Genomic DNA, 26,853 nt, shown 5'->3' with positions numbered 1-26,853 from the left:
AAGATTCTAAGGTCCTATATTACTATGATGTTTTTAATTAAGTATTATATTACAATTAATGCATATTAGAAAAAAATAGCATTTTCAGATAAGATTACTTACAATAAACATTTAAACCATTACAGTTTTTTTCTTTTTTGCATTTTACATTTGAGATTACACAAACAAATTAGTTAAATAGATCATGACTTCACAAGATCATAAAATGTGCCAAAAATATTTAACCTACCATTTTCTTTAAATAATAGACAAATTATTCATTCCTGAAAAATGTCCTCTGCATTATTTAGTGCTTTTTGTTAAAGAGAATCAGAAGATCAATTTGGGGAGTTAAAAACTTTGGCATTTCAACTTTTACTTAAATAAAGTTCCTTGCTTCACACAAACATACACATATGTACACATATACACGCACAAACACCAACTATGTTAAAAAAGTCTGGAGATATTAAAATACTTGATCATCAGCAAACTACAGAAGGGCTATCATGGAGTCAGCACCAGGTGAAAGTGTAAATATCAGTGGTTGCACAGCCCAGGCTTTGAACTCTTCTACCATTTGTATCATCTAAAAGAAAAAGGAAAAATAGAATTAAATTGCCCTACTTAGGGTAACACATACTACTCTAAACATCTGAATATCAATTTCAAGGACAGCATCCCTGCATATAAAATTATATACAAGTACAGTCCCAGAGGAATCAGTGATTTAGCATGTGTAAATCTAGGCAAAAAAGATGCTCTAGTAAAGCTGAAATTAAAAGTCCTATGCAAATGTTCCTTAATCTCATTTCTGTCACCACATCTGGACTGACTGACATGCTGGGTTATTTTCTGCACTTATTCCATCTGTATTATGGAGAGGATTTAAATTTTTCAAGTCTCATAATGCAACACCTTTCAAAGGTGTTAAGATCTTGGCTTAGAAAGCTGCTGCATACAGCAGACTTGAACACACTGGTATTTAAAATTCCTGCTGAAGCTAACTGGGCTCTGTACCAAAATAAGAGACAATTTATAAAGTGACAGATTAATACTTTCATCCTGTAAACCCTTACAGATGTAATTCTTCAAAATATTATCACTAATTCTATCTCTGGACATACTCTAAAATATTTTAAAATAGAATAGAATATTTAGAATATTATAAAATAACCACCTCCTCTTTAAAGAAATACAATAGTATTTGCAAAGAGAATCCTAAGATTTAATATCTGAAAATGAAGTCTAAGAAACACTAAAGGATTCAACCCCTCTGTCACATTCTGTGTACTTGGTCACACTATATATTTTTTCCCTGAAAGCACCTGTGATAATTGCAGATTTTATAATTGAAATGTTAAAAACTTCATGTTAAAAATTCTAGTTACAAATACAGCAACTTAGCATATAAAATTTTAAAATATATTATCCTCGTTGTGACCAGAGGGGGGAAAAGTTCCAGTAGCTTCATTTCTCTTGATTGTCCTGCTCATAAACTCACCTGTGTTTTTGCTTTCTTTAAAAACTTACCCTGCTTTACAGGTGCAATGTGTCACCAATTAGTAATGCCTTAAATTTGAGAGCAGGAGAGAGGCTCTGGGCTCTGTTAACTGTGGGCTTTATAGATGGAGATGCTCTTGAAAGAGCTTAGTTCAGCTTCCAAGCTCTTGACTGATTTTAAGGAGATGTATGAGTATGAGAACCGTTTAAAAACCTTCACAAAGTGGCCTTTCCAAGAGAACTGCAAGTGCACTCCGGAGAATGTAAGTCTGAAAAATGGTTATTTTTCCTGTGCCTTATTTTTTATATACTGTGCCTAAATGTGGAGTCACTGTTAAGTATGTTCATGCTCAAGAAGAGTCCATTAAACTTGATGAAGATGAAAAGTTAAATACTCCAACTTTGCTCTGTTTGCTCCTCAGAAATACTGTAGTAGGATGACTGGCTTTTCTGTGTTCAGTCTACCAGTCTAGCTGCAGAACTTAATATAGTTACTTTTTTTTGTTCTTGTCACTGAAAAGTTGATTTCTAGTATTATGTAGTCTTTCTGATTGCAAACTTCTATTCATGGCGAAGCAGCCTACATTAGACTGGAAAAGTACACATCCAGCAGGAAGGATGAGGTAACAGAATGATGGCTACTTAAAATTCAAAAATGGAAAATATATAAACTTTAGAAAACTTAATGTTTCCGTCCCTGCAGGCTTCTAATTAGGCACACACATGAAACCTTCAAGCTGGATCTCAGATGAGTCATACTTCAGGAGTTATCTGAGAAGGTTTCGATAACTGAAATAAACTTAATTTTTAGTGTTCTGATCAGACATGATTCTAAAGTGACCGGAAAACATAGAAATCCAAGATGTAGCATTATACCCACATAATTTATATATAAAGGTTCTCTATGTCCAAGACATTTTTTTCTCTGAAAATATTCTCTAAAGTCCTAACTATGGCAGATCTCATGCACTGCTACAGGAATACCTGTGTATCATGGCATTTACTGGTTGTTATCTGGTACAACAAAGCTATTCCAGTTGCCTGCAGATACCACAGCTATGCAGAAATCTTTTCACTACTTGTAGCCTATTCCTTGTTCCTTTACTAATTGCTTTTTTACCTGCTTGCAGTCCTCACACTTAAAATTTCTTTTTCAGCCTGATCTGTGCTGATAGACATTGTGAGGAAAGGTGTTGTTTGCAAGCTCTTCAGAATTAAGTCTGCTCATGTAAACACGAGCAAATGTGTGGGATAAGGCTGTAAACTTCTAAACTGTCCCTTGCAGATGGCAAAGGCGGGATTCATCCACTGTCCAAACGTAAATGAACCAGATGTGGCAAAGTGTTTCTTTTGCTTGTTAGAACTGGAAGGCTGGGAGCAAAATGATGACCCATGGTAAGCACAGATGCAACAAAATTCTTGAAGTATTTCTCCAGACTTCTTTGACAACGTTCCCTTAGTCATTATAAAGTTACCAATTTCCTCCGCGACAGTTCACAAAACTGAAGTTTATCTTACCTAATAACCTTGAAATAGTTCAAATAGCTTTTGTCTGAGATCCACTACATCTATTTCTTGTGTCTTCTATATGATACTTGTTCTGCTGATAGACAGTAGAAGTCACTTCAGATCCTCATCTCTTGAAACATAACTTTTATGGGTTCAATATATGTTCTTATTCTGGGTTTATTTTGCAGGGAGGAACACACCAAACGTCACACCTGTGACTTTTTATCTCTTCCTAAGAACTTTGAAGACCTTACAATGGAGGAGTACTACATGCTGGAGATGACACGGCTGAGAACATTCATTGTAAGTGTTAACCAAATAATCTTCATATAAGATTCAAAGCGAGAATGTAAACAAGAACCTCTATCTCTAAGATTTCCAGGCGTCAGCCAGGAGTGATGGTATAAGGTTAGAACATGACTTATACTGAAGTAATGATTTACATGCATTATTGGCTAAGAAATCTGCACCCAGACACTTCTCAGTGTAGTCTATTGTCTGGCTTTTGAATGCAAACCTGTTTCCTTTAGAGAAAACCAGCAACTTATTACAGCAGAAAAAAATATATTGGGTACAATAACCAATGAGAAGCTCTATCATCTTCAGGAGGGATGAACAGCACATGTGAAAAAAAAAAAATTTGACCAGATCATTGCTTCACATGTCCAGTTTTACATATAAATCAGCCTAATTAATCTTTCAAACTTTAAAGCCCATCTCAAATGTTTTACAGTTCACCAGTTTTACTCCTTCTCCATCCCGGGGTTTTGTGCCACAGTGCTGGCATGTAAAAAAGCACACAAAACTGAGCTGCTCTGTTAATCAAGATCAGCTGATCTTTGATATATGAGCCCTACTCCCATGGATACTAAGAATCAAGTGACCCAAGCTCCCTGATAAGTTGCAGTAAAGGTTCTGCATCTTACTTCTTGGTGGGTTTGCACAAATAAGGTCTTTGCTTTGCTAATAATATTCTGTATTAAATACATACCTGGTGAACATTGTGGTGAGGGGTTAAGTATTTAAGGTCCCTATGCAACTGATTAAAATACATAAGAATAGGATCACATGGTGCAGTGGGAGCAGTCTGATAGCTTAAAAGGTGTCTCTAAGAGTGAGACGCTGATGTTATCCAGCCTGAACTGTGAATGATTTAGAGCAGTGTTTCAAGGTACAAAAAGGGTCTTAGAAATAATACTTTATTTCTAAGTAGAGTATATAGAAAACTTGAAGCAGCAGCTTCAAGTGGGAACACTTTGTGCCCAAGAATCCTGTCACCAATAGCTTGGAGGGCAATCCACTGGGCTTGTTTGCCCTCTTGAAGCACTGATGTCCTAACATGCCTTGAGGAGTGAGATCATGCCTCTTCACACAGAAGATCAAAGTTAAGTCTCCCTCCCTGATGTGATGTAAAATGCAGCTAAACAGTAGGGTCACATTTTACTTTAAAAGAAAAAGGTATACTATACATAGCCAGAAGTGGTCACTGAACTGACCCTTACTGGCAAGGCTGGTGGAGGAGTTTCTGAATCAAATGGGGGGGTGCATATGACACTTGCCAAACTGCTCTGCACCATTCCAACAGCCACAGACAAAAGCAGACTTCTAAGCTAGAATTTGTGGCAGATCAGTGGGGTTTTGAGGATCTAAGATTTGAATCAAGTTGAACTGGACAGTTAAATTTCTCAGTTGAAAGTCTCAATTTTTGCTTTGCTTTAAGTGCAAAATTGGCAGACGGATAATAAACTCTTTTGAAGAAGAAGTTGCCACAACTAGGAAGCATCTTGTGGATTATTTTGTCTCCAAGCATCAGTACACACCACCACTGCCACTGCCTCTCAGTGATGATCCATCCACTCAGCACTCAGAAGGCTCACACTGCCAGTCAAAATAAGACCAGGAGAAGTGAAGTGTCAAGTCCAATTCTAAAAGTTTCTCTTCTTTATGTGGTACAGTCATATCTTTATCTGAGTATGAATATAAAGGAGGAAATGTATGTAGAGAATTCCCTTCATAGGGTCTCTGGAACAGAGTTCAAAGCTGTTTATACTAACTCCTGTTTTTCATAATATGCTTTGTTGTTATGCTTAAGTGTGGACTAATAGTAGTCCCACTAACCTGTGAATATGTGAAAAATATCTAAGCAAATACTTATATTATTGTGGTTTTTAGCAGACTGATTTTTATTTTTTTTTTTGAATAAAGATTCAGAGCTCTGAGTACCTTTTGTGATATCTGTTAAAGGCTTATACCAAGACATACTCAAATCAGAACAGTTCTGCTTCACAACACTTCCCATAGAACCAAGTGGATCCCTCTGCTTTAAGTACCTACTTAAAGCACTCCTGCTTACTGTTAAATTATCTTTTGAGATTCGACAAAATTGTCACAGATAGTGACATCCAGCAGAAAGAGCAGGTGTACTGAATAAGGGAAGACACAAGGTTTGTAAGACAGTCACAAGGAAGAGCTCTGGGGATTTTTGGTGTGTACATTGAAACTTACAAAAGCTAAAGGCCTAATATTCTGTTCTGAAAAGTTTTTCTTGTTATAATTTCAAACTCATTGGGGTTTTTTTGAAATCTTATTAATTCCTGTTTTCCTTTATGAGAGGCTATTGTAGAATGGTTGTAGACAACACAGTTGAAATACATACATGCAAATACTTTTGATTTTTAAGATGGACAGACCTTTTTCAATAAGGTGAAAGTTTCATATATAGTTTGTCATGTCTTAGGTGATGAACAATAAGCATCCTTTGGAACTCCCCCCAACTTGTCTTGCCACTCTGTAGGAAAATCCTAAATGCTGGGGATCTTAAAAACATATTTCAAAGTTCTTTAAAGCATTTGTGAATTACCTGTAGTGAGAGTAAATTATGTTTTAACTTGACACATCATTCCATGAAGTGTTTTCAGTTACAGCAATGAGGCTGGCATGCTTAAGTCTTTTTTTTTTTAAAAAAAAAAAAACAACTTTAATTATAGGTTTATCTAAGAAACTTCTCTTAGAGAACTTAGAGTAATTTTTAAGTCTTCAAACAATAATAACTCAAAATCCTGCTCTAGGAAGTGAAGAAATGTTGTGGGGGAAACCTGACTATGCATTTACATCCCTCTTTCTGTTAGAACTGTATTCTAGTGTCAGTCTTTAATTATGATGATAACCATATAATCAATGAAAATCACATCACAGTATTACATGGTAGCTACAAGTTGAGTTGCAGCTGAATGCAGAAAATGATGGCAGGAAATCAAGAATCAGAAAATTAAAGTCCAACAATGCACCGGAGAACTTGGTTTGTAAATGGCCTGTGAACAATCCAGCTGTTACATTGTTATTGCAATTATCAGATTGGGAACAGCAGTTGTTGTGTGGCATTATTAGCCTGCAGTACAGTCCCACCTAGGTATGCCTTTCTGGAAACTGGTACTGCAGCTCTGCTGGTGAGCTTTTTGGGCTTGCCTATAGAGAGCTGGGCACAGAGCTATGCAGACAGACTTCATTCTGAGTAATTTTGATTTAACAAGTCATGAAGGAGCTCATGTTCTGCCTAGCATCCTCCTTCCCCAATTTCTAGGCATTTAGTTTCAGGTTCAAATTCAAAATGCTACATTCTTTTTATTTTAATATATGGGGGTAAATAGGGACCTCAGAGTTACATCTGTAACAGCTGTTGAAGAGTTTATCTAAAAATTTGCAAGCTTTATAGAAAACAGGGTGAATTAGGAAGCACTGAGGAGTTAATCAGGAAACCCTGAGGAGTGAAGGTTGCACTGAAGTGCAAAGTTGAGTTGTGCCACTGTGCCAAAAACTGTGCGCTTCTCTATGAGAAGAGATGGAGCAGTGGCTTTGGGATTAAGTCAGCCAGGCTGAGGAGAACTGAGTTGCAGTCCCTTCTTTGAGATATGCAGTACAACTTTAAATAAAACACACAGAATCCTCAAAGTAGGGAGTTGAAGTCAGGACTCCCCTCCTTTTTTGAAGTAACTGTCTTACAAGAAGAGAAGGATATGTGTTCCTTTGAAAAACATTCATATTCATTATATGGCTGATGATGATAAAGTGGCTCAAGTAACACTGATTTTGTGCCCTCTCTCAGATGTGCAACCATCCATGAAACTGCCCTTTATTTAAATTTGTGCATCACTCATAAGATAGGAAAAAGAGCTGGTTGCATATTACTGGAGAGAAACTATACCAGTATAAAAAAATTCAACTGTGAAAAAGGCATCTTCTCCAAGCCCTGTTAACTAGCATTTCTGAAAATTCTAGTATATCCATGTGTAAGTGGTAGTATTAAACCTAGATATGTAGTGAAAATGCTTTCACATAGCAAAAGGCATAGCAAATCTTCTACATCAGGAAGGTCTAGTAACTGTTCTTAGCTTCAGTGTTACTGTTTATTAGACTCATGATTACATGATTCTATAGATCTTATTGAATGGCACTTAAATGAAGGACTTCCTATAACTTCATTTTGTCTGTGTGAATGCACACATCTCAATTCCTTACTTCTGAAAGTCAGCACCTATCGCTTATTTTAGGCATTGCTTAAAAAAAGCTATAATCCCAGGATGCATAATAAAATAGTTCCCTCCCTCAAGCTTTTTCAAATGCCATCATTCATCTGTTCATTTTCCAAGTGACTATTTCCCAAAGAACTAAAGCCCTCAGCTTGCTGTATCTTTTTTGTAAATGCCCAAAGAAAGCTTTGTCTTGGCTATTTGCCCATTTCCTGCAATCTGCTCAAGTAAGCAGCTACAACTGCTTAGTTCCTTTAATGTGCCTCATTGTAGACTTATGAGTATTTCCAACCAAAAATCCATTCTATTCTCTCTGCATACTTTTTTTTAAAGTCCATTTTTTTAATCAGAAAGGATTTCTAAAGCCTTGATATTTACAATGAATAAAACACACAATATTTTTTTAAAGGGTGTAAGAAGTCCTGGGTCATTTGGCTGAATACTGGTGATAAATTTTCATCATTTAAATTAACAGTAATAAAAGTGGTTGAATGAATTAGCAAAAGTAGACAGTATTATCTGACCATGCAAAGTGGTTATGGTCAGATATGGTACAAGTAGGAAAGAAGGATAACTTTTTCAATTATTTGTTCAGGAGGTATGTGCATGATGAACACTTTGCATGTCAAGAAAGCTGAAGGGGGGAATGTTATAAAAATTAAAAAAGCAATTAACGGTAAGATTAAATATGAAGAAAGTGCCTAAATGAAGAGTAAAATTAATCCAAACATCTTAGATATTAAGGAAATAGCGATGAAGTTTGATAAAGCAAGTCATCAATGACTGTATCAGGTCACTGTGAGAATAGGGAGTCACAGGTCTCCTGAATCCCATTCTAATTTCTCTACATGGCAAAACCTGGTTTTTCTACTCTTATCTGGGAAAGTAGCATGCTACATAATAAAATACAAAGGCATCCTCAAAGCATGGTAAACAAATATATAGACTGACTAAGGACAGTGGTTGCTTGAAGTTCAGCAGATTTCACTATCACCTTACCACTCCAGGTTTTGTTGCCTTTTTTTCCATCCAAATCCAATCCAAGCCATGACTTGCCATTCAGAATCCACAAACTAGCAATGATCTACTACTACACACCACTCATGTATGTAAGAACATACCATGTGAAAGGACAGCACTTTCTTTTCGCAGAATCAATATTTTCAGTGAGTTAATCAGCTCATGAATGCAAGCAAACAGGACTGTTAACATACCGAGCTGTCAGATACCAACATCCATCCATCCTTCAGTCGTGTAAAATCCTTACGAGTATTTGTGGAGCCTGGAAAATCTTCTAGTGGACAAATTTCATCCCATGATTCTGGAGGAAGCAAGGTACAAGGATTAGGAAACAGATTGTCCAAACCTATGCCTCAAGTCAACAGAAATTTTCATTCATTCTCATTAAAGCAAAGTTGAAAATACTGCTCTCAGGACTAAATAAATAAAATCTAATGGGTTTAGTACATTATACAGTAAATCAAAACATTTATCTGAATTCTTGCATTAGTTCAGAAAGCTTCTAAACAACTACTAAAAGCTTATTTCTAAAGCATTCAGTGTCTGTTTTTTAGTTAAACACGAATTTAAGGAATCAAAAAACCTAATACATGAGCCAATTTAAAGAGTCATCTGCGTTCCTGACTTGGGAAATGAACAGTTTTAACCAATGAGATTTTTAGGCCAATTCTTGAAATCTAAAAATGTTGAAGGAAAAAAACTGGATGTATTTCAGGGAACCAAGCATTTTTCAACATGTTCCTATAATGCATGTCTAAATATGAAAAAGAAATATCAGCTTATTAAATGTCTCATTCTTCTCTATAAGTTTCTTTATTGGCTTGAATTTTTTAATCAGGTCCCTGGGAACGGGAGAACAATGTCCCATGATTATTACTGTCAACTCTTGAAATAAATGTATTCTCTAATATAAAAATTTCAAAAGTTTCTAAAATTTTAAATCTTTCCAGATTACACCAAAAGGAACAACTCTAAGCAGCTGTAAGTACTGTTTTGGTTTAAATGATGTTTAATGAAAAAAAATGTTTAGAAAAATTGTTATCACCTAGCTCAGTTTTGCCATACCTGTTAGTTAGGTATTTATTTTATTCTACAGAATCTTTTTCTATGCTTATAATTGCTTATTAAAATTAAAATAAAACAGAAAAAAATTAGACATAAGTACTGTAGTTATATGTAAACTAATTTTTCTATTCTTATCCTGCATGTTCCTATTATTGACAGTTTGTATATTTCATTTGATATATGTCATATCAAACTGCAAATTATTTTTAATTACTGACCAATCTTACATGTTTCAGGAGATTCACTGTTAGACAAAAAGAGAAGAGCAGCTTGTCCTTCTCAACGAGGGAACGACAGACATTGATATAAAGCAAGTAGACAAAATGATCCTTGAGAATCTTCAGCCTACAGGTGTCAGAAAAAAAACAACCTTCCATTAATATCACTTTAAAGAGTGTGCACTCTGGAGACCTATTACGAATCATTTAGATCTTCTTTTTTCTAATAAACTCTCTGGTCAGTTACCCCAAAGCAATCATTAAATGCATGTACCATTTTGTGAGCAAAATAATGTAAAATAAACCATTTAAGTGCAGTTACATCTCAGTAGTACATGACTTTCAGAGGAAGTGAGGGTTCCCTCTTGAGAGGGACAGAAAAGAGCAGCAATTTTAAAATTCGTTATGAATACCAGGGCCAAAATCAAGACTCCATCTCCAAAGGTAACCTGAAATATGTTTCCCACTCTACGGAGTATTTTTCTTAATACACTATAATACAAATATATTCAAAGCAAGAGGCCATCTGTTGTTTTATAAACATTTAAGTTTGAATACCTTGAATACCTCAGTAAAAATAAGGAAAAGTGTAAGAATTTGCACAACTACTTCAAATACTTTTTTCAAGGTAGGAACAAAGATGTGGAGAAGTGCTATGCCTTTTTCCCAGTTACCAAGGTCACCAATCCCTTTGCAGAGAGCTACTCAGAGGACTATTCCTGTATTTCAGGCATGGTGATAATTCTGAAACCTAAATGTTATTTATAATAGCTAAAAAGGGGAAAGCTTTTCACAGAAGATCGAGAACAAGAGCACGTTATGTTGTTTGAACCGTGTCTGCTTCTCAGTCTTGTGTTCAATCTATTTTTTTCTTCCATTCAGCTAACAAGAAACAGATCATTTTTAATATATAAATACTCCTGGTTTTTTATTAGCATTGTCCTTTCAAAGTTACTGGTTCCTCATCTGTTAAATGGATATACATACTATTTATGCACAAAATACTGACACAAAAATGACTGTGGGACAAAATGTAAACATTTTTCAGGTTACAGAAGTAATGTGGTTTCCATGAGACAAGAATGATTAAAAGAAAAAAATCTCAGCACAAAGCCTGTTGTAAAACAAGTCTGACTAGTGAAGATAGCCCAAGACAAACAGTCTTATGTGAATCATTAATTCACAGAGAATTTTCTGTGAGGCTTTGTGGACAAAATTATCAAAATGGGCTTACACCAATCATTCCCTGGGAATGCATATTGTTCAGCTGGGATTGAGGTCCTGTATGTTCATATTTCTGCTGACAGAAAGGGTCTGAATCAAAATGAGATGATTTTATTTATTGCTTACTTTAATTTAGGCACATAGGCATACAGGGTTTTTTTGAGATATAAAATAGTAAGATTTAAAGTCAAAGAGCTAAGTTTATAAAACACAGATTGCCCTGTTGGTAAAAGCTATCTCAAAGGTACATTCAAATATGATACCACAATATTAAGATCTGACTTAAATGATTACTAGCAGTATCTTTAATTTAACAGTTATGCTAAACTTGGATTGCCCAGACCTTGCACCTGACCCTAACTATACTACAGATAAAAAAGCTTATGTAGATTTTGCATTTGAGGTGATTATTATGTTAAGTCTGGTAAATATTGTCATAATAAAAGGTGACTAAATAGCATCAGGAGATCCAGACTGGGAAAGATGATAAAATTAATTAATTAATAAATTCCTGACTATATGAAAGAATGACAGTATTGCAAGGTGGAGGATTTGATATAAGAAACATCAACACTTTTAAGATGATACCAGTTATCCAGCAGTGAAAAAAAAAGTGTTGGCAAGGAATGAGGAATGAACAAATGCCAGAAACTCTTCCCTGGTTTTAGCCAAGGAACCATTTTAAAATTAAAACCTTGTTTTAACATTGTTAACATTGTTTTAACAAGTTGCACATTTATTTTCAAAATTCTCACCTTAACAGATGTTTCAGGAAGAGAGTGTGGATTTCCCAGCGTAGTTGTAATATAAAGTGGAACTCAGGAGCACACTCAATAGTGGATTCTCCAAGGCAAAGGCTTCCTGACTACTTAAATGTCTGAGTAAAAGTGGCTTTAGGATAGGATCAAGTTCTTCTCCAGTATTTTCCAGTAGCACTTCAAAATAACATAAGAATTAGTAGGACTTTCTTGGCTTTTATATTACTTATTGATTGTTCTTTACAAAACATATGAATAATGTGTATTTACAGTGTGCAAACAATAAAAATATTAAATGAGCAATATCTAGAGATAAGGAGAGTATTCAGGTGATTGAAAAATTAATCAAAGAAATGTACTTTTAATTTCTTTCTGTAATATGATATAAATTTGCAAGAAAGCAACTAAAGTGCTATCACTGTTACTGCTGCCAATGGCTTAGAACAGTAGTTTAGGGCTACCATTTCTAAAAAGCAAAATAACAGCAAACTAAATGCCACAGAAATCATTTTGGGTGACTAAGTCTGCTTCAGTTTTCACCATAAGCATATGAGAATGTCAAAATCAAGAAGAAAATAATGGAAAATAAACAATCCATCTCTACTTGAAGTCCAGTTGGCCTTTGAAAAATAGGTTGAATGTGTTTCATATAGTTTATTTCTCTTTGAGGTACTAAGAGTACTTGCAATAAAGATGCTACAGAGAACATGAGAAGCATTAATGGTCACAGCCTAGCAATCTGGTATTTATACTCTTGAAAAGAAAAAATAACATTATTTTCTAGAAATAATATTATTCCAACCTGAAAACAAAGAAATGGCAATTCTCATAAAGCAATAAAAAGATATAAATTAAACTGAGTATTATAGTGTGCTAAGAAGTATCTTATAACCTGAGGTGAGGGCTTCAATTACTATAGTACTCATTTCATTCAAAAGAAGGGGGAAAAAAATCTGTTTTCCTTAACTATAACATTTGATACTCACCAGTTTCATTTTTTAGCTAATTGTGCCCCCTCCAGGTCCTTCTGTAATTTACAGTTTGAGTCATTAACCCTCCAGGGTTGCCAAACTGAATCAGTTTTCCAGTGTTGTAATAAACTGAGGGTCACTGAGTTTGATTATATGCAAACTATTGGCTTTTTCCATATCCTTTATTCATTTATTCTAAGGATCTATCATCAGAGGGCATTTTCTTGCATTGCTGAAGGGAAAAATACAAACTTTCAAAATTGAAATGTAAGCTCTTCAAAGTATTTCTTAAGGCAATTTATTCCTTTTTGTCATTACAACAAAAGTGTGTCAGTGTGAAATCATAGTGGGCACATATTCATGTGCCCGTTCCCATAATCCTTGATGAATTTAAGAGGAGGTAGATGAATCCTTAAGTTCTTTGTTTACCAAAACCAATCTTCCTGCTTCAAAGACTGTACTTAGAATAAGAGTTACTTCCTAGAGAGTTTAGTCACATTTAATTTTATAACTTTCAAAATAATAATAATATCACTCTTAAGTTTTGAAACTTTGAACAGCTTTAATACAGTCATATACATTAGTGAGCATTTTCAAGTGAAAACAAATGGAATTTTCCACTAATGAAAATGGATATTGTGGAAGAAAGAGGGCACAGATTTAGGAGAGGAAGTTTTGGAAGAGAAATGCACCATGAGTGGCAGTAGCCTGAAATTATACACAGGATACTACAGAGGTTCCTTCTCCGTTATGGATCAGAACCTGTACGTGGGAGTGACCTTTCACCACCTGAAGGAGGATGGCTTTCTGCTCCCTTGTAGAATGATTTAGGAAAACAGGTCGTCTGAAAGGGATCCTGTCCATCTTACCCACTATGGAAGAAAGCTTTCATGGGTAAAATGCATGGAGAGATTCAGGAAATACATTTGTAATCTACCAGGACAGCAGGATATCAAAGCAGAAATGAAGTGTGGGCTTTGTAAAGTTACAAGTATTTTGAATAATTTAATACACACAGATAAGGGAAACTGTGGTAACACAGTAGTTCTAGAGAAGCAAACAGAGCATTTGAAACCTGAGTGTCTGTCACATGAGGCAGTAGCATCAGCAGTACTAGAAAGAAAATCTCACAGTAGGTAACAGTGTTCACCAGTGGATGAAAAGTGTACTGAAAGAATTGCTGGATTTCTAGGTGGTTCAGTCACTTATGAGGACCCAAAGGGAGACCCAAGGGATATATGGCCAGGTGATTTTAAGCATAGGATGATACAAGGCAATGCAGCAATTGCAAACTGTAAACTGAACATATTAAACTTATGTGTTAAGCAGAGTCTAAACCAGACTATATTTATTTAATTTTTCATAATAATTTTGCTTGTTCTTATTTTAAAACAGGAATTTAACATTTGAAAAGACCTCAGCTAAAACCTGCAGTATTTCTTTCCCCAATTACTTCAAAGTGTCAGTCACATATTATTTTCAGCATATTCCACTTCAGACATACTGTGTAAGAGACACAAAGTACTTAAGACTGAATAATTATAGTTCTCTAACAACAGCCAAATGCACACAGCTTTCATCTCTATAAAATCCTTCTTCATTGATGGCATTGCATAAGCAGTCCCTATGTATGTTTGCAAATTATCCTTGGATTGCTCACTAATTCTGCTTTTTAGAAAATTTGTTGTTACAAAAAGCTTGAGTTGCATTCTGTATGGTTCCTGTGGTCCATTAGCCTTAAACTCATAACTACAGGCATAATATGCATCATCAATTTGAGGTAGATTCTATCTCACCTTTCAAAATTAAGAGCTTTCATTATTTAGTTTTAAAATGCTAATCATCCTTCCATTAGTTCAAAAAGAATTTTGATCAAAGCTTTATAAAAGTTAAATGGTAGGATGTACTGTAGAAGTGTTGAATTCATTAACACTTGTTGACTGTTTAGCCAGAGTGATTGAATTGTTAATACAGTAATTACTTGAAAACAGTTACATATACAATCATAATCCCAGCATATATCCTCTAACTTCAATAAGCCATTTTGCTTCCTGAAGTACAGTCAATGCTAATTTTGAATGTCAGATGAACATACAGTGAGGTTCTTTAGCTAGGGCCTTATTTTTGTCTTACCTGTTTAATTTTTGTCACCTATCCGGTTGCCAGAGCTGAAGTGTTATCCACGCATCTCTACTTCCAAATGTGAACCTGTAATACACCATTTTGGTTATGTGTGAAACCTACCATTCACTCTACAGTAAAAGAGGTATTCAGTCACAGCACTATCCAAGGTCAGACTCCTCAAACAGTGAGGAGACTTTTCCTGTAAACAGTAGTGAAAATTAAAGATTTCTATTGGTAAGTTTGTGCAGTAGGATACTGTAGCATATGCAGCAGCATACTGTAAAATGATTCATAAATGGTAGGTACATCTTATCATAGACTTGATGCCCATTAACCTAGTTGTGGAAAACAATTATAAGAATACATTATGAATAGAATGAACAGATGTGAAGGACATGGGTAGCCATCACAAGAGGGAAAGCAGTTAAAGCAACACTGTTCCACGGTCAGTTCTGCCTCAGCTGTGCTAAGAACAAAAGCTACAAGTCAGTAGCAGTACATTGGCAAGCACGCTGGACAGAACTGAGAGGTTCTTTGTTCACGGTCATAACAAACACAAGTCTAAATGAAAATCTTAACTGCTTCTGCATGGCCACAAAGCTTAGCATTTTAAAACTAAATAATGACAGGACTTGATTTTGAAATGTGAGAGAGAATCTTCCTCAAGCCTCCAGGCTGGCATCCAACAAAGCTGTCGGTGCCATCTCAGTCATCAGTAGGCGTATTAAGGTAAGGCTAATTGCAGCTGAGCTGTGGGTATTTCTAGATGATAGAACATTAAGATGGTCAGTTCCCATGCTGTACACTGTCAGACAAATCACTGATGTTTGCACTGATTGTGACATGGATATATAGCAACACATTTCTGAAATCAGAGGTTATTGCAGGAAAGGACTACTTCACTTTTTCCTGTTGATGCAGTTTACAAGTACATAGAATACAATGCAAGAAAAAGAGGAAAAAACTGGCAAGAGCATATGGTTGGGATCATCCTCTGTAAGAAAGGAGACTAGAAATTCTCTCCATTCTAGCTTTTAGCACCTCCCCTAAGCCTTACTCATACACATGGGTATTTTGTTGTTGTTTTGTTACTGTGCCCTAGTAAATGATGATTCAGCTAATCAGTGTACAAACCAACACTTCCAACATGTCAGGGCTTTGCACACTTAATATGTTACAAGCCAGAATGTTTAAATCTCATACGAGGTGGCAACATAAACTGGAAGACTATTTATAAAGAGAAGTAATCAAGACATTATCTGTAGATACTTCATGGTAGCAGCTGATGTCAGCATATTTCTTTAAAAGCCTTTAGATTTGAAAGGAGAATTATTTCCATATCTACTGATTGCACATCAAGAATAGCGTTAAGAATTCTATTCCTGAAGCATTTTAAGATGTCTTAACCTGAATCCAGGATGCAGCACGTTTGTTAGAACAAAACAAAACCAAAAAGCACAAAAAAAAAAAAATAGGGGGTGGGGCAGGGGACAGGGGAAAGTATCATTTTAGGAATCCATAGGAGTTAGAAAGGAGGGAGGGAATTCACAGATCAAAAAACTTTACATTAAAAATTTAAAAGTATTATTAGTATTCCTTATAGACTTAAACGTTACAGTAATTTAATAATGTTGGTCATTAATCTGGATATACAGTAGAAAACTGTCTATAAAAAAATTACTTATTGGGGGTTTGTTTTCTTGTTTGTTTTTACTTATGGGACAATGATGCCATTATCAATAGAAACATGTCAGAAGGTAGTCCAGCAGTATTCCAAGCTCTGATTCTCCCAGGTTATTTGTTCAGGAAAAATGATCAGAACAAGGAATGTCTTTTGTTTTACACAGCAATACTCACTCTCTATTTTGCATCTAAATAAGAAGAAAACAAATATTAAATGAAGTTCTGTCTATTCACAAAACTTTCAAACTAATTAAAATGTATTTTTCAACCCATTTCCCATAACAGTTGCTATATACAAGATCACAATCTTCAAATGAAAAGAAACTCATTCTTCTGTATTAGATCTCTAAACATGCCTTTGTATATGATTTCCATATTTGAAATATAAGTTTATTTATTCAGAGCCTTGGCATGATTTTATTTACCCTTTCAGCAGGAGTCTTCTATGCTATGAAATCAGTGTAGGACAAATGCATATGTTCTATTGGAAAAAAATAGCTTCATTATTTAACCCTCGGGAAACACGTAATTTGCACTTGTCAGGACTTGACTAAATTTAACAACTTAACAAACATTTCAATAGCTTTTCGTAATACTCTTTATCATCTAACTCACTACTGTTGTGTAGACTGTAGGTTTTGTATGATGTGTAATAATAATGAAGACACACACCTTGAAATATGTAAATCAAGAAGCATATTTCACTAGGAAGAATGCTTCCAAAGAAGCAGAATTTATGGAAATAGCGTATTGATATGAAAGGCACAATCTTGTATGAAAGCTATGTACAAGGTCAGAGAAATAGTATTCTAAACTCAAATTTAGCTGTCAAAGCCTTACAGCAAAAAAAAAAAAAAAAAAAAAAGAGACAAAAATGCAACATTAAAGGAAACATCAAAGGTCTGGAGACATCGACAGAAGGGGGTGAATGAAGGATTCATCAGTTTGCATAAACAAAGTTGATATTCCAAAAGCTATTGTAACTTTTTCCTCTTAGGAAAACTGCAGGGGAAAAGAAAATATAGCAGCAGATGAAACGAAGAACTGCACGAAAGTGTTTATGCTATCCAACAATTTCTGGTGGAGATATCTACGTAGCATGTGCATGCCCAATCACGAGAGTAAGTAAAAGCAACCAGGAATCCATACCTAGCGTTGCACAGAGAAAGAAACTACACAGTCAGAGAGAATGAAAGTGCACTAAACATTTCAGGTGAAACCACTATGCATCCATTTTTTGTGAGGAGTCATGTGGATGTCTCTGCCCTTTATGAATATCATTTGCATCTGTAGCTACACTTGCCCAGAATACAGTTCAGCTCCCCTTAAGATGTTTCACCAGAAGTATTCCTGCCTACCCAGGCACAATGTTGTACACAATTCAGGTTGTGACCATAAAAGAGAACACTGAAAATTTTTTACTTTGGAACTCTATTTGGAACTGCAGACTATTTATCTACCCTATAAATAATCTTGCCATAAACTCTCAGTCTGTAAAGTTTTAAAATAATAACATCCCAACATGGATATTTTCAAGAAAATAATTGTTTGAAAGAACAGTACAAAATAAAGAAAAATGGCCAAAGTAAGTACATTGAAGGAAAAGGAGAAATAAGAATAATATCTAAATTCTATGTTCAAATGACAGACATTGACTTTTTTTCTCTCTTAATTTCTAGCAATTTTTGATAACTTGTACCTGATTTTCAAAATAAATGGACATTAATTTCTTCAGCTGCACTCAGTGGCAGGTTTTGATGTTCAAAAACACTCAAAGTCAGGGTAATTTTGACATCCAGAATTTCCAACATATCAAACCATCTGCCATGTAAAAATCTTCTTGTGTTCTGAATTTCTGTTTATTTCACTAAGAGTTACAGGCACAAATCACAGAATCATAGAAAGGCTTGGGTTATAAGGGACCTTAAAGATCATCTGGTTCCAATCCCTCTGCCATGGGCAGGGACACCTTCCACCAGACCAGGTTGCTCAGAGCCACATCCAGCCTGGCCTTGAACACTTACAGGGATGGGGCAATAACAGCATCTGCTTTATTGAGCTTCTGCTGTTATTTAACTACTGTTGCTTTAAGGAAGAAAAGTTCCACTTATGAATTCTGTGCAAGTATAATTTAAAAATATAAAATTTATATTAGAAGAAAAATTAATTAAATTTAATTTTTTTTTTTAAAGAGGGACAAAATCACTGTACATATCACTTGTCTGTAGCTGGATGTAAAAGCTCCTAGGTAAGGTTCAATTCCTGATGAAATAAGTGTATGTCCAGTCAAATTGATGTACTACCTTCCCAGCTCCAAAGCAGTCTCATGCCAGTGAATTTTCTCATCCCCAAGGCCACCAATCAATTGTTCTGTTCATTGTAGTTTTTTGCTGCATAAGTCAACCTCAGAATGGAAAAAAACACTGATTATATACATGATCACTTTGGAGACGTTTTACAAATAATAAAAGCATTCAAAGATTATTTTCCTGTGTTTTTCTTAAGTAATTTCACCAAATAAAAAGAAAACACCTTTTATTACAATGGAAACATTTAAAGAACAAAAACTATTATCAGGACCAGCGCAGCAAAGTCTGTTCAGTTACAGTGTCATGCAAATAAAGGAAGAAAACTGTGCAATAATTAAAGGAAATAAAAACATGCAATTCAAAATAGCTCTGTATACAATACAGAAAATATTAACAGCCAAGGAAATTATCTACATGTTATAAGAGAAACAAAAACATATGGAAAAAAACCCAAAAACATTGTCTCATAAAAGTAGTTACATTCTTTTCTGCAAAAAAAACCCTTGTGAATCCATAACTGACATTTATGTCGTCAGTTTTTAAACAAGCCATCTTTCCAGTTAGGTTTATAATCTAACAAAAAAATATATTTTAACAGGAATTTAATCCATCTCTGTTAGAATTCTTTACTCTCTAGTACAGACACATTTCAGACGTGGGATAGGAGGAAAATGATGACAACTCTTGCTGTGGTTACAATCCTCTCTTCTCGTAACCACAGCAGCCAGTTTACACCACAGTAACAAACTGCCTGTCTATCCCTCCCCTCTACTTCCAAACTATATCAGAATGCAGAAGAAACACACAAAGAGCTGACTAACTACAGACAAGGCTTAAGACTCCATTTCAAATTCCAATTCTATTTATAAAGAAAGAAAGTTGATGTACTGCAAATCTTAAAAAAAAAAAAAAAAAGAAAAGAATAAAATCTTCTTCCAAATGTTGCCAATTTTTGCACACATAAGCAGCTAATTACCAGTCAGGAACAGGGCTTACCAGAAACAGTCTCAAAATTGCATTAGCACAGAAGGTGTAAGTAAACTTTAAAAACTTTTAATGTGCTAACTTGCAGGTTAATAGATGAATCCAAACATTTAGTAAAATCACTGAAAATTTATCTCTTCACAAGAAAGCAGATATGAGTGAGGATGTAGGAGAGGGGTATCAGTTGGTAAATTAATAACATATACATTTTCTATTACTCTAAAGCATTTATTTTTCATGTTTTGCCCACTTATAAGTTTAGGACCATTACACCAAAATAAAACGATGGTTATCTAAAAGTAGGACTTGTTTCACATATTGGCAGTTAAAAGGGAAAATACTATTTGACAGAGAAACAAATTTTAAATCATTTTTCTGGATATCAATAGTTCACCTTTTGCATCATATACCTGATTTCCAAGTCAGCCTTCTCTTTTCTTCTTGGATTCCCATGTCTGGTGGAGTACAGCAACTTATCTTGAACCTCCCTCAGGTCTGCTTCTTTCTTTCTCAGACCAGTAGCAATCTTTAATTTTCCTTCATCTTGATTCAACTTCAGCTTTTTGGATGCAACATTTTTGTCACTCTAGATATAAAGTCAAAGAATAAATTAAATATCTGAAAGGTAGATCCTTCACTCCACGGTTATTATTTTAGAAAAAAAAAAACACCAAAGAAAGATAAAGGGAAACCTCAGCAACTCAGTAGCTCATGCAATATTCTGTTTCATAACTTGTTATCTGAAGACAATTGGTTTTTACCTTATCACTTGTTTCTGTGTTGATATTGACTGATTTATGCAGTCTTTACAATTTTTTACTGTAATAGCAAGTAATGATTCAAAGCAAAGAAGGGTTATGCTTCCACACTGTGTCCAGGTTGATCATAGTTTATAATCCATTATGGATTTGTGCCATAAGAAACACACAGATAATAATATATATAAAGTAACAATTACAGACACTGTACACACACATTCAGCTGACTGTGTACATAAAATAAAAGAAAAAATTAGCAGCTTTTTACATCCAAGGATCTATTTTCCACTTTTGAGGATTTCACGCTTTTGTACAGATATTTGAGTGAGGAGAATATTGGAAGTAACATGCAACTGAAAACAGATTGTTCATCTTTCCAAAAACAAGCATGAAAATAAGCTGGAATGTCCCTATGCCCAACTGAAACAGAATTTGACAAGTATTAGCCTCATCATTCATGAATCCCCTCTCATGTTGGTGTGAGTTGCAGATCTCCTTTAAAGTCCACCGTTTAAAATAATTCTCTAACAGTTGGTACTTGTAATGTTAACAATTTTCCTCAAATTGAGAAGTCTAACAAGTATGCATTTACTAATCTTTCAGCTGAGTAACAAAATGTCCTCTCAAATGAAGGCATTCACTGCCTGCCATGATTCAACTTTCAAATGGCACGCTGACCTTGGTCGCCCAGTACTGATTTACTGCTGAATGTGAGCTCCAGATGTTTCACATTAGGAAACACCATAAAAAGTAAGCACACTTTTTCAGTGCATCAAATACAATGCATAACAAAAAGTACCTTTGGGCTTGATATGACTACCAGAAGCTTCCAAAGACATTTAAATAATGTCCCAATTTTGTGCAACACTCCGAAAAGAAATTAACTTCATTTGCTAACTGAACAGATTGTTGCTTCCATGCCTTCTTAGAAAAATTCAGAACTGAGAATCAGCCTCTGCACCTTAACATCAGGTATCTTTTATGAATTAATCTTTGTTACTGTTTGTTTGCACAAGTACACCACTAGTAAGAAGTAATTTCATCTCTCTTTTGGTGTTAAATTACACTTATAGAGTGATCCCTTTAATCAAATGTACTTTAACTATTTTTTTAATACATACTTATTTGTCATAAAACTCCATGGCTATGACCCATTTGAAAAAAAATCCACACCCACCCTCAACACCATTTCCCAAGTTCTAAGAGGCCCAATGCTGTTAGAAACAACTGCATGGCAGACTCATGATTGCTCTGAGGCACTTGTTTCAATACAACACAAATTAAAAAAAAAATAAATTACAAATTAATAGATACTAAATTATCAAACAAAACGATCAGGTTTTAAACTGTTAATTAAAAAAGATCCTACTAACCATATTGCTGAGTAAAACTATCTTGTCTAGCTATTTAGAAAGTTAATGGACTTTCTAAAAGATAAACAGAAGCAATAGTGACCAGTAGCTGTAGTTATGGTCTAACTGATTACTCTGGCAATGTATAAGCCCAACATATATTTATTTTTTTTAAAATTTCATGTGCAATGTCTTTTGTATTATGGGAAATCTTGTCCTGTAAAATATTGTATCCTACCACTATCCAGTAAAAACATTGTTATTTTTCCAATAAATATAATGCACAAATAAAATACTATTGACAGGAAATCAGATTAAAATCTCTAACTGAAAATTGTCATCCCTATAACATTCTTAATCCTGCAGAATCACGAAGCCAAAATACAGTCTTTGAGTGAACAAATTCTGTCTGTAACACTCCCTGAAAATTCAGCAAATGTGCTGAGACTCAGCAGTGATGAAAAAAAGTAATTTTAATTAAAAACTGTTTATGTCTGGCTACCAGCCATTCTAGTTAGCAATCCATGAAATGATTGTTACAGGTATTCTCTTATCAGCAGAAATTCTCACAGTGGCGTAACCATTCTCTGTGTGAGCAAGGAAGCAGAAATTGAAAAACTGAACAGAAATTACCTTCTAATAGGATTGAGAGGTATCACTTAACTCCCAGTAGCACCTAAGCTGGCTTAACCATTCAAAGTCACTCTCATCTTTGACTTTTTTGCTTACTGGAGATGCAAGAACATTCCTAGCATGAACATCAAGCACAACAAGTGCTCCTCCAGTCACTCGATTCTGCTTAGACAGCTTTCCTTGCACCAAGGTGGCAATATCCTCAACCTATTATTCTGTTCCAGAAAATCCTCCAGTGCCTGCAAGAATTTTTAAAAGTTAAGAAGTTGAATGTCTGATCTAAGGCATGATTATTTTTTCTTATACTTCTTATTATATTACTTTTATTTCTCTGTATTAAAAAGTTCCATCTCAGTATAATAGTAGTACAATGTCCTTCATTCACTGGTAGCTCAGTAGGGTTTTGTGTTTGGAATGCTTTTTTCCTACTTTTCCAAAGCCATATGTAAAACATCAATGACACATATCTCCAAACAAAGCAACATAGACTACTTCATTCCTGCAACACAGGAAATAGTCCTTATCTTTTTACATCATTTCATATTAAGAAAAGGAAAATATCACATTGTGTTTTAAGGGTCTACTTATATGTGTGCAATATATTTGCAATATATGGTTAAGGGTCACTGTCACAGTAGAAAATCAGCTTTATGTCCCACAACAGTTAGAAACAATAATACACCTACAATTCAAAAAGTTAACAGGAAAATGCATTTTTTTATAATTTCTCAGTTTATTGACTTTTGGTTATAGTCTACGTTCAGTTAGCCTAGTTATATCTTTTCCACAATAATTAATAGTTCCTTTCATGCTAATAAGTTGCTGGTAAACAGGAAAGGCCCAATTAAGGAAAGCACTTGTATCAGGACGGTCCTTAAACGTGATGAAGTACCCTACTGAATTGAAATCAAAAAGTGTGAATGAACCTTGGTAATACATTCACACCAAAGCACGTTTCTGTGGAGAAATAGCTTCCATTTGAGTGGAGAAAAACTTATCTAGACCTGCTTTAGCTTTTTCTCCCTGCTAGCCTGCTGTTCCTCTCCAAACACAGTGGCACTGGTAACTCTTAATAGATTATTAAATGCTTTTGAGATCTCTTATCTCAACTAGTTACTTTTCAAATATTAAATTTGAATAATCATCTGCTTAGTAGGAATTCTTTTTATTTATGAGAATAAAGCAGTAAACAAAGTTCAAAAGCAGCAAAATGAAACTTGCACCTTTGATTTATGTACAACAGCTATTTGTTGGAAGCAATTAACTGAGAAATAGTTGAAAGGCAGAATGTGTGTGTATGCATGTGAATGTATATGTGAACATATTAACAAGTGGTTTAACAGAAAATACTGAAGTTCTTTAGGCAGGATGCAGTACTTTTGGCCTCTGACATGATCACTGACTGTCTATCATGTGTCTTTGATTTACAACATAGGAATGGAAAAGAGAAAGAACATCAAAGGCTGGAAGACAGAGTTCTTCTCCCTGCCAGATTTGTGACAGATTGTCAGGAGATTCAAGTACCTCTCCACTTCTTCACTACATACAAGCTGCTTTCCACTGCAGAATGAAGATTCTCTGGCCTGAAGCCAGATGAGCAGTATTCCCATTACAACAGAATTTGAGCTACAGGAAGGACAGGTTTTCCTGCCTGCTCATGTACAGAAAAGGCTGGATACAGACCAGCACAAGAGCTTTTATCTAGACTCAGAATTCTCTAACAAACATTCCCAAAAGCAAATTAATTTAACCCTTGCTAACTTCCTCTTTTAGTCACTTACTACAGGCTTGTTAAGCTGAGTATGGCTTTGATTTTTTTAAAAAAATCTAAAATCTGTAAGATTAGAATTTCTGTCTCCCTTCCTGAAAGCCTTTCACCAGTTGAGGATAAATAGTACAGTAAGCACAAGCCTTATTTCTTTTCCCAGGAAATGGAGGGTTTCATTTATTACTGGAAAAAGAAAATAATTTCAAATCTTTAGACATGTTGCAAGGTTCACTCCTTGTATTAGCAGATATTGTCCTCTTCTTCCTTTAAATCCCTCTTCCAAGACACTTGGAAGCTTTTTTTCCTTGCATGTCAGAATGCAGTTGCTCAAAAAAGCCACTATTAACAGGAGTCATTGCTTCAATTTGAGAATAAACATAAAATGTTACACAACCTTAAATATTGCTCCATATATGGATTAAAGATTAGATTAGATTTAACTTTGTGTTTGTGGTATAGCTCAGCTATATATGAACACGGAGAATCCAAAAATACAATACTGTAGAAGTTCTCTCGACTGATATAACAACTATTCACTCAAAAAAGTTATTCTCAAAGCTCTGATTTACTACTACATTTTATCAATTTGACATAAATTTAAATTTAAAAATATTGTTACCCTTGACCATTTCTAATAGCCATCTGTATTTGCATTGTCCAGAAAGTTTGGGATAGACAAAAAATCCCTATTTGTCCAGGCCACTCTCTTACACTACCAACACATGGAGTTTTAGGATAAGCATCAAGTGCATCCCCAATGATCTAGACAGAAAAAAGAACACTATAACTACATGTGAAAACAGGCAATATTCAGCTTTAGAATTAATCTAGATTAGACTGCTGAGAATAAAAAATAAATTTGTGTCTAGATTCAGCCTCAAGTTCAACTCTATAATAGCGACATCGCAAGGAATGTCTCAACAAAGCCCAAAATGACTTAACATGAACACAGTGATCACACCAAATTTCTGAGAACTGATTTCACAACACTTTCTACAATGATTTTGGCCATCAGGTACTTTGAATTGTCTAGTTCCATCTACAATGAAAATCGAAAACAAGTACAAATACAATTTAGTTAGACCAAAAGGTTGTTTTCATCTATTCCCCTATTTTCCCAAAGTGAAACCTTTTTTCATTTATTCATTCCAGAAAAATCCCAGAGCTTTTAATTTTGCTCATCATCTTATTTAAACTTATACCTAACTTTGAGTGTATTTTCTAATAATAGAATGATTAATCTGGTTCCAGCACCATTCAAAAACAATCTCATTCGAATCAAAATTTGCACATGAAAAAGTAGCAACAAATGACACTAGCACTTAAAAATTATATAACTTTTAAAGACTGAATTAATTTTTTTAATGTTCATGATGGATACAAAGAATAAAAAGCGATTCCAGTATATGTTAATATTTACTGAAGCAATCCGCACTGAATGACATTAGCCTAGAAATTAAGAGATTAGGACTTGTTACCTTGCAAACAGATTTCAACATAGCCATCTCAAATTCAACCAGCCAGCTTGACCTCTAGCTTCAGATGTTGAAATGTCCTTATAAGTTCCACAGTCTCCCCTTCACTGCTTTTAAGATGTGTAATATCTAATACATCATTAAATTCTACTCTTGCAATTCTTCAAAACACTTGTTCAAGGGAGAAAAAAAAACTAGTATTAAACAGCTTCAGACAATTTTTTTCTTGCCAATACTACCAAAGAATATATTATTTAAAAAGAAATTCAGAACAATTTACTTGAAAGATCATTTTAAGTTAGATAAAGTTTATCCCTAACAATAATTCTTGTGTACTACTCCCTACAAGATACTTACCACTGTATTTATGGAAGATCTCTTTAAAGATGTAAAATTTTGTTTATAATCTCTGTAACATATAAACTAGTGAGGATAAACATGAATTCTTTCTTTAGCTGGTAATCCAACTACAGGATATAAAATGCTGTTATTTATACCTTCCCAGCAAGCTATAGCAAACATTAAGGAATTTGAGTAAAGCAACCAAGCACAACCTTAACACAATACATTGTAAGGAAATAAAAAAGTCACCTTTCAGAATTTGTTCCTCACAAGATCTCATCCCGTTCATTGCACTGTGTGAATATTGCTCTGTGACTGAGCTAGCATTTTGCTTTTCATTTTTGTTCTTATTTTTGCACTGCATTCACTGCACACTATCAAGGCTGTGTATTGGGACTCAAACCCCAGTTCCTCTGCTTATAGCAAAGGTTATATTATTTAACAGGATCATTTCAGCAGGAATCCTCATAGAGTTAATTCCACTCAGTATAAGAAGGACTTAAGTTATATTTTTTGCAGTTTAATCCTGAATGAGGTTGGGAGTAGAAGTCCCAGCGAGAGTTAAAACACAGCAAAAAACTTCTGAATTGTTTAATTAGGACTGCCCCTAAAAAGAAGGTAGGTAGGCAGGTTTGTAAGAAATTTTTCAAAA

At 34.7% G+C, this 26,853-nt stretch overlaps 1 protein-coding gene and 1 long non-coding RNA gene across 2 annotated transcripts; one reads left to right on the top strand and one right to left on the bottom strand.

The window, feature by feature from the left end:
• Positions 1-1,376: 1,376 nt before the first annotated feature.
• LOC127470770 (baculoviral IAP repeat-containing protein 5.1-like) lies at positions 1,377-8,746 on the top strand. Its single transcript, XM_051786624.1, has 4 exons — positions 1,377-1,745; positions 2,768-2,877; positions 3,180-3,294; positions 4,712-8,746. The coding sequence occupies exons 1-4, from the start codon at positions 1,608-1,610 to the stop codon at positions 4,883-4,885; spliced, it is 537 nt and encodes a 178-aa protein (XP_051642584.1). The 5' UTR covers positions 1,377-1,607; the 3' UTR covers positions 4,886-8,746.
• Positions 8,747-18,874: 10,128 nt separating this feature from the next.
• Positions 18,875-25,093, bottom strand: LOC127470771 (uncharacterized). The gene is made up of 4 exons (XR_007904387.1): positions 25,004-25,093; positions 22,617-22,855; positions 20,284-20,459; positions 18,875-18,984 (listed from the first exon to the last, which is right to left on the bottom strand). It is a non-coding gene; the product is annotated as an uncharacterized LOC127470771 (long non-coding RNA).
• Between the last annotated feature and the right edge of the window lie 1,760 nt (positions 25,094-26,853).

Source organism: Manacus candei, unplaced genomic scaffold (assembly GCF_025592945.1).
Source record: "Manacus candei isolate 608988 ecotype Guabito, Panama unplaced genomic scaffold, ASM2559294v1 h1tg000023l, whole genome shotgun sequence".
NCBI classification, from domain to species: domain Eukaryota; kingdom Metazoa; phylum Chordata; class Aves; order Passeriformes; family Pipridae; genus Manacus; species Manacus candei.
The sequence above is the reverse complement of the archived record's forward strand: the minus strand, read 5'-3'. Positions and strand labels throughout refer to the sequence as shown.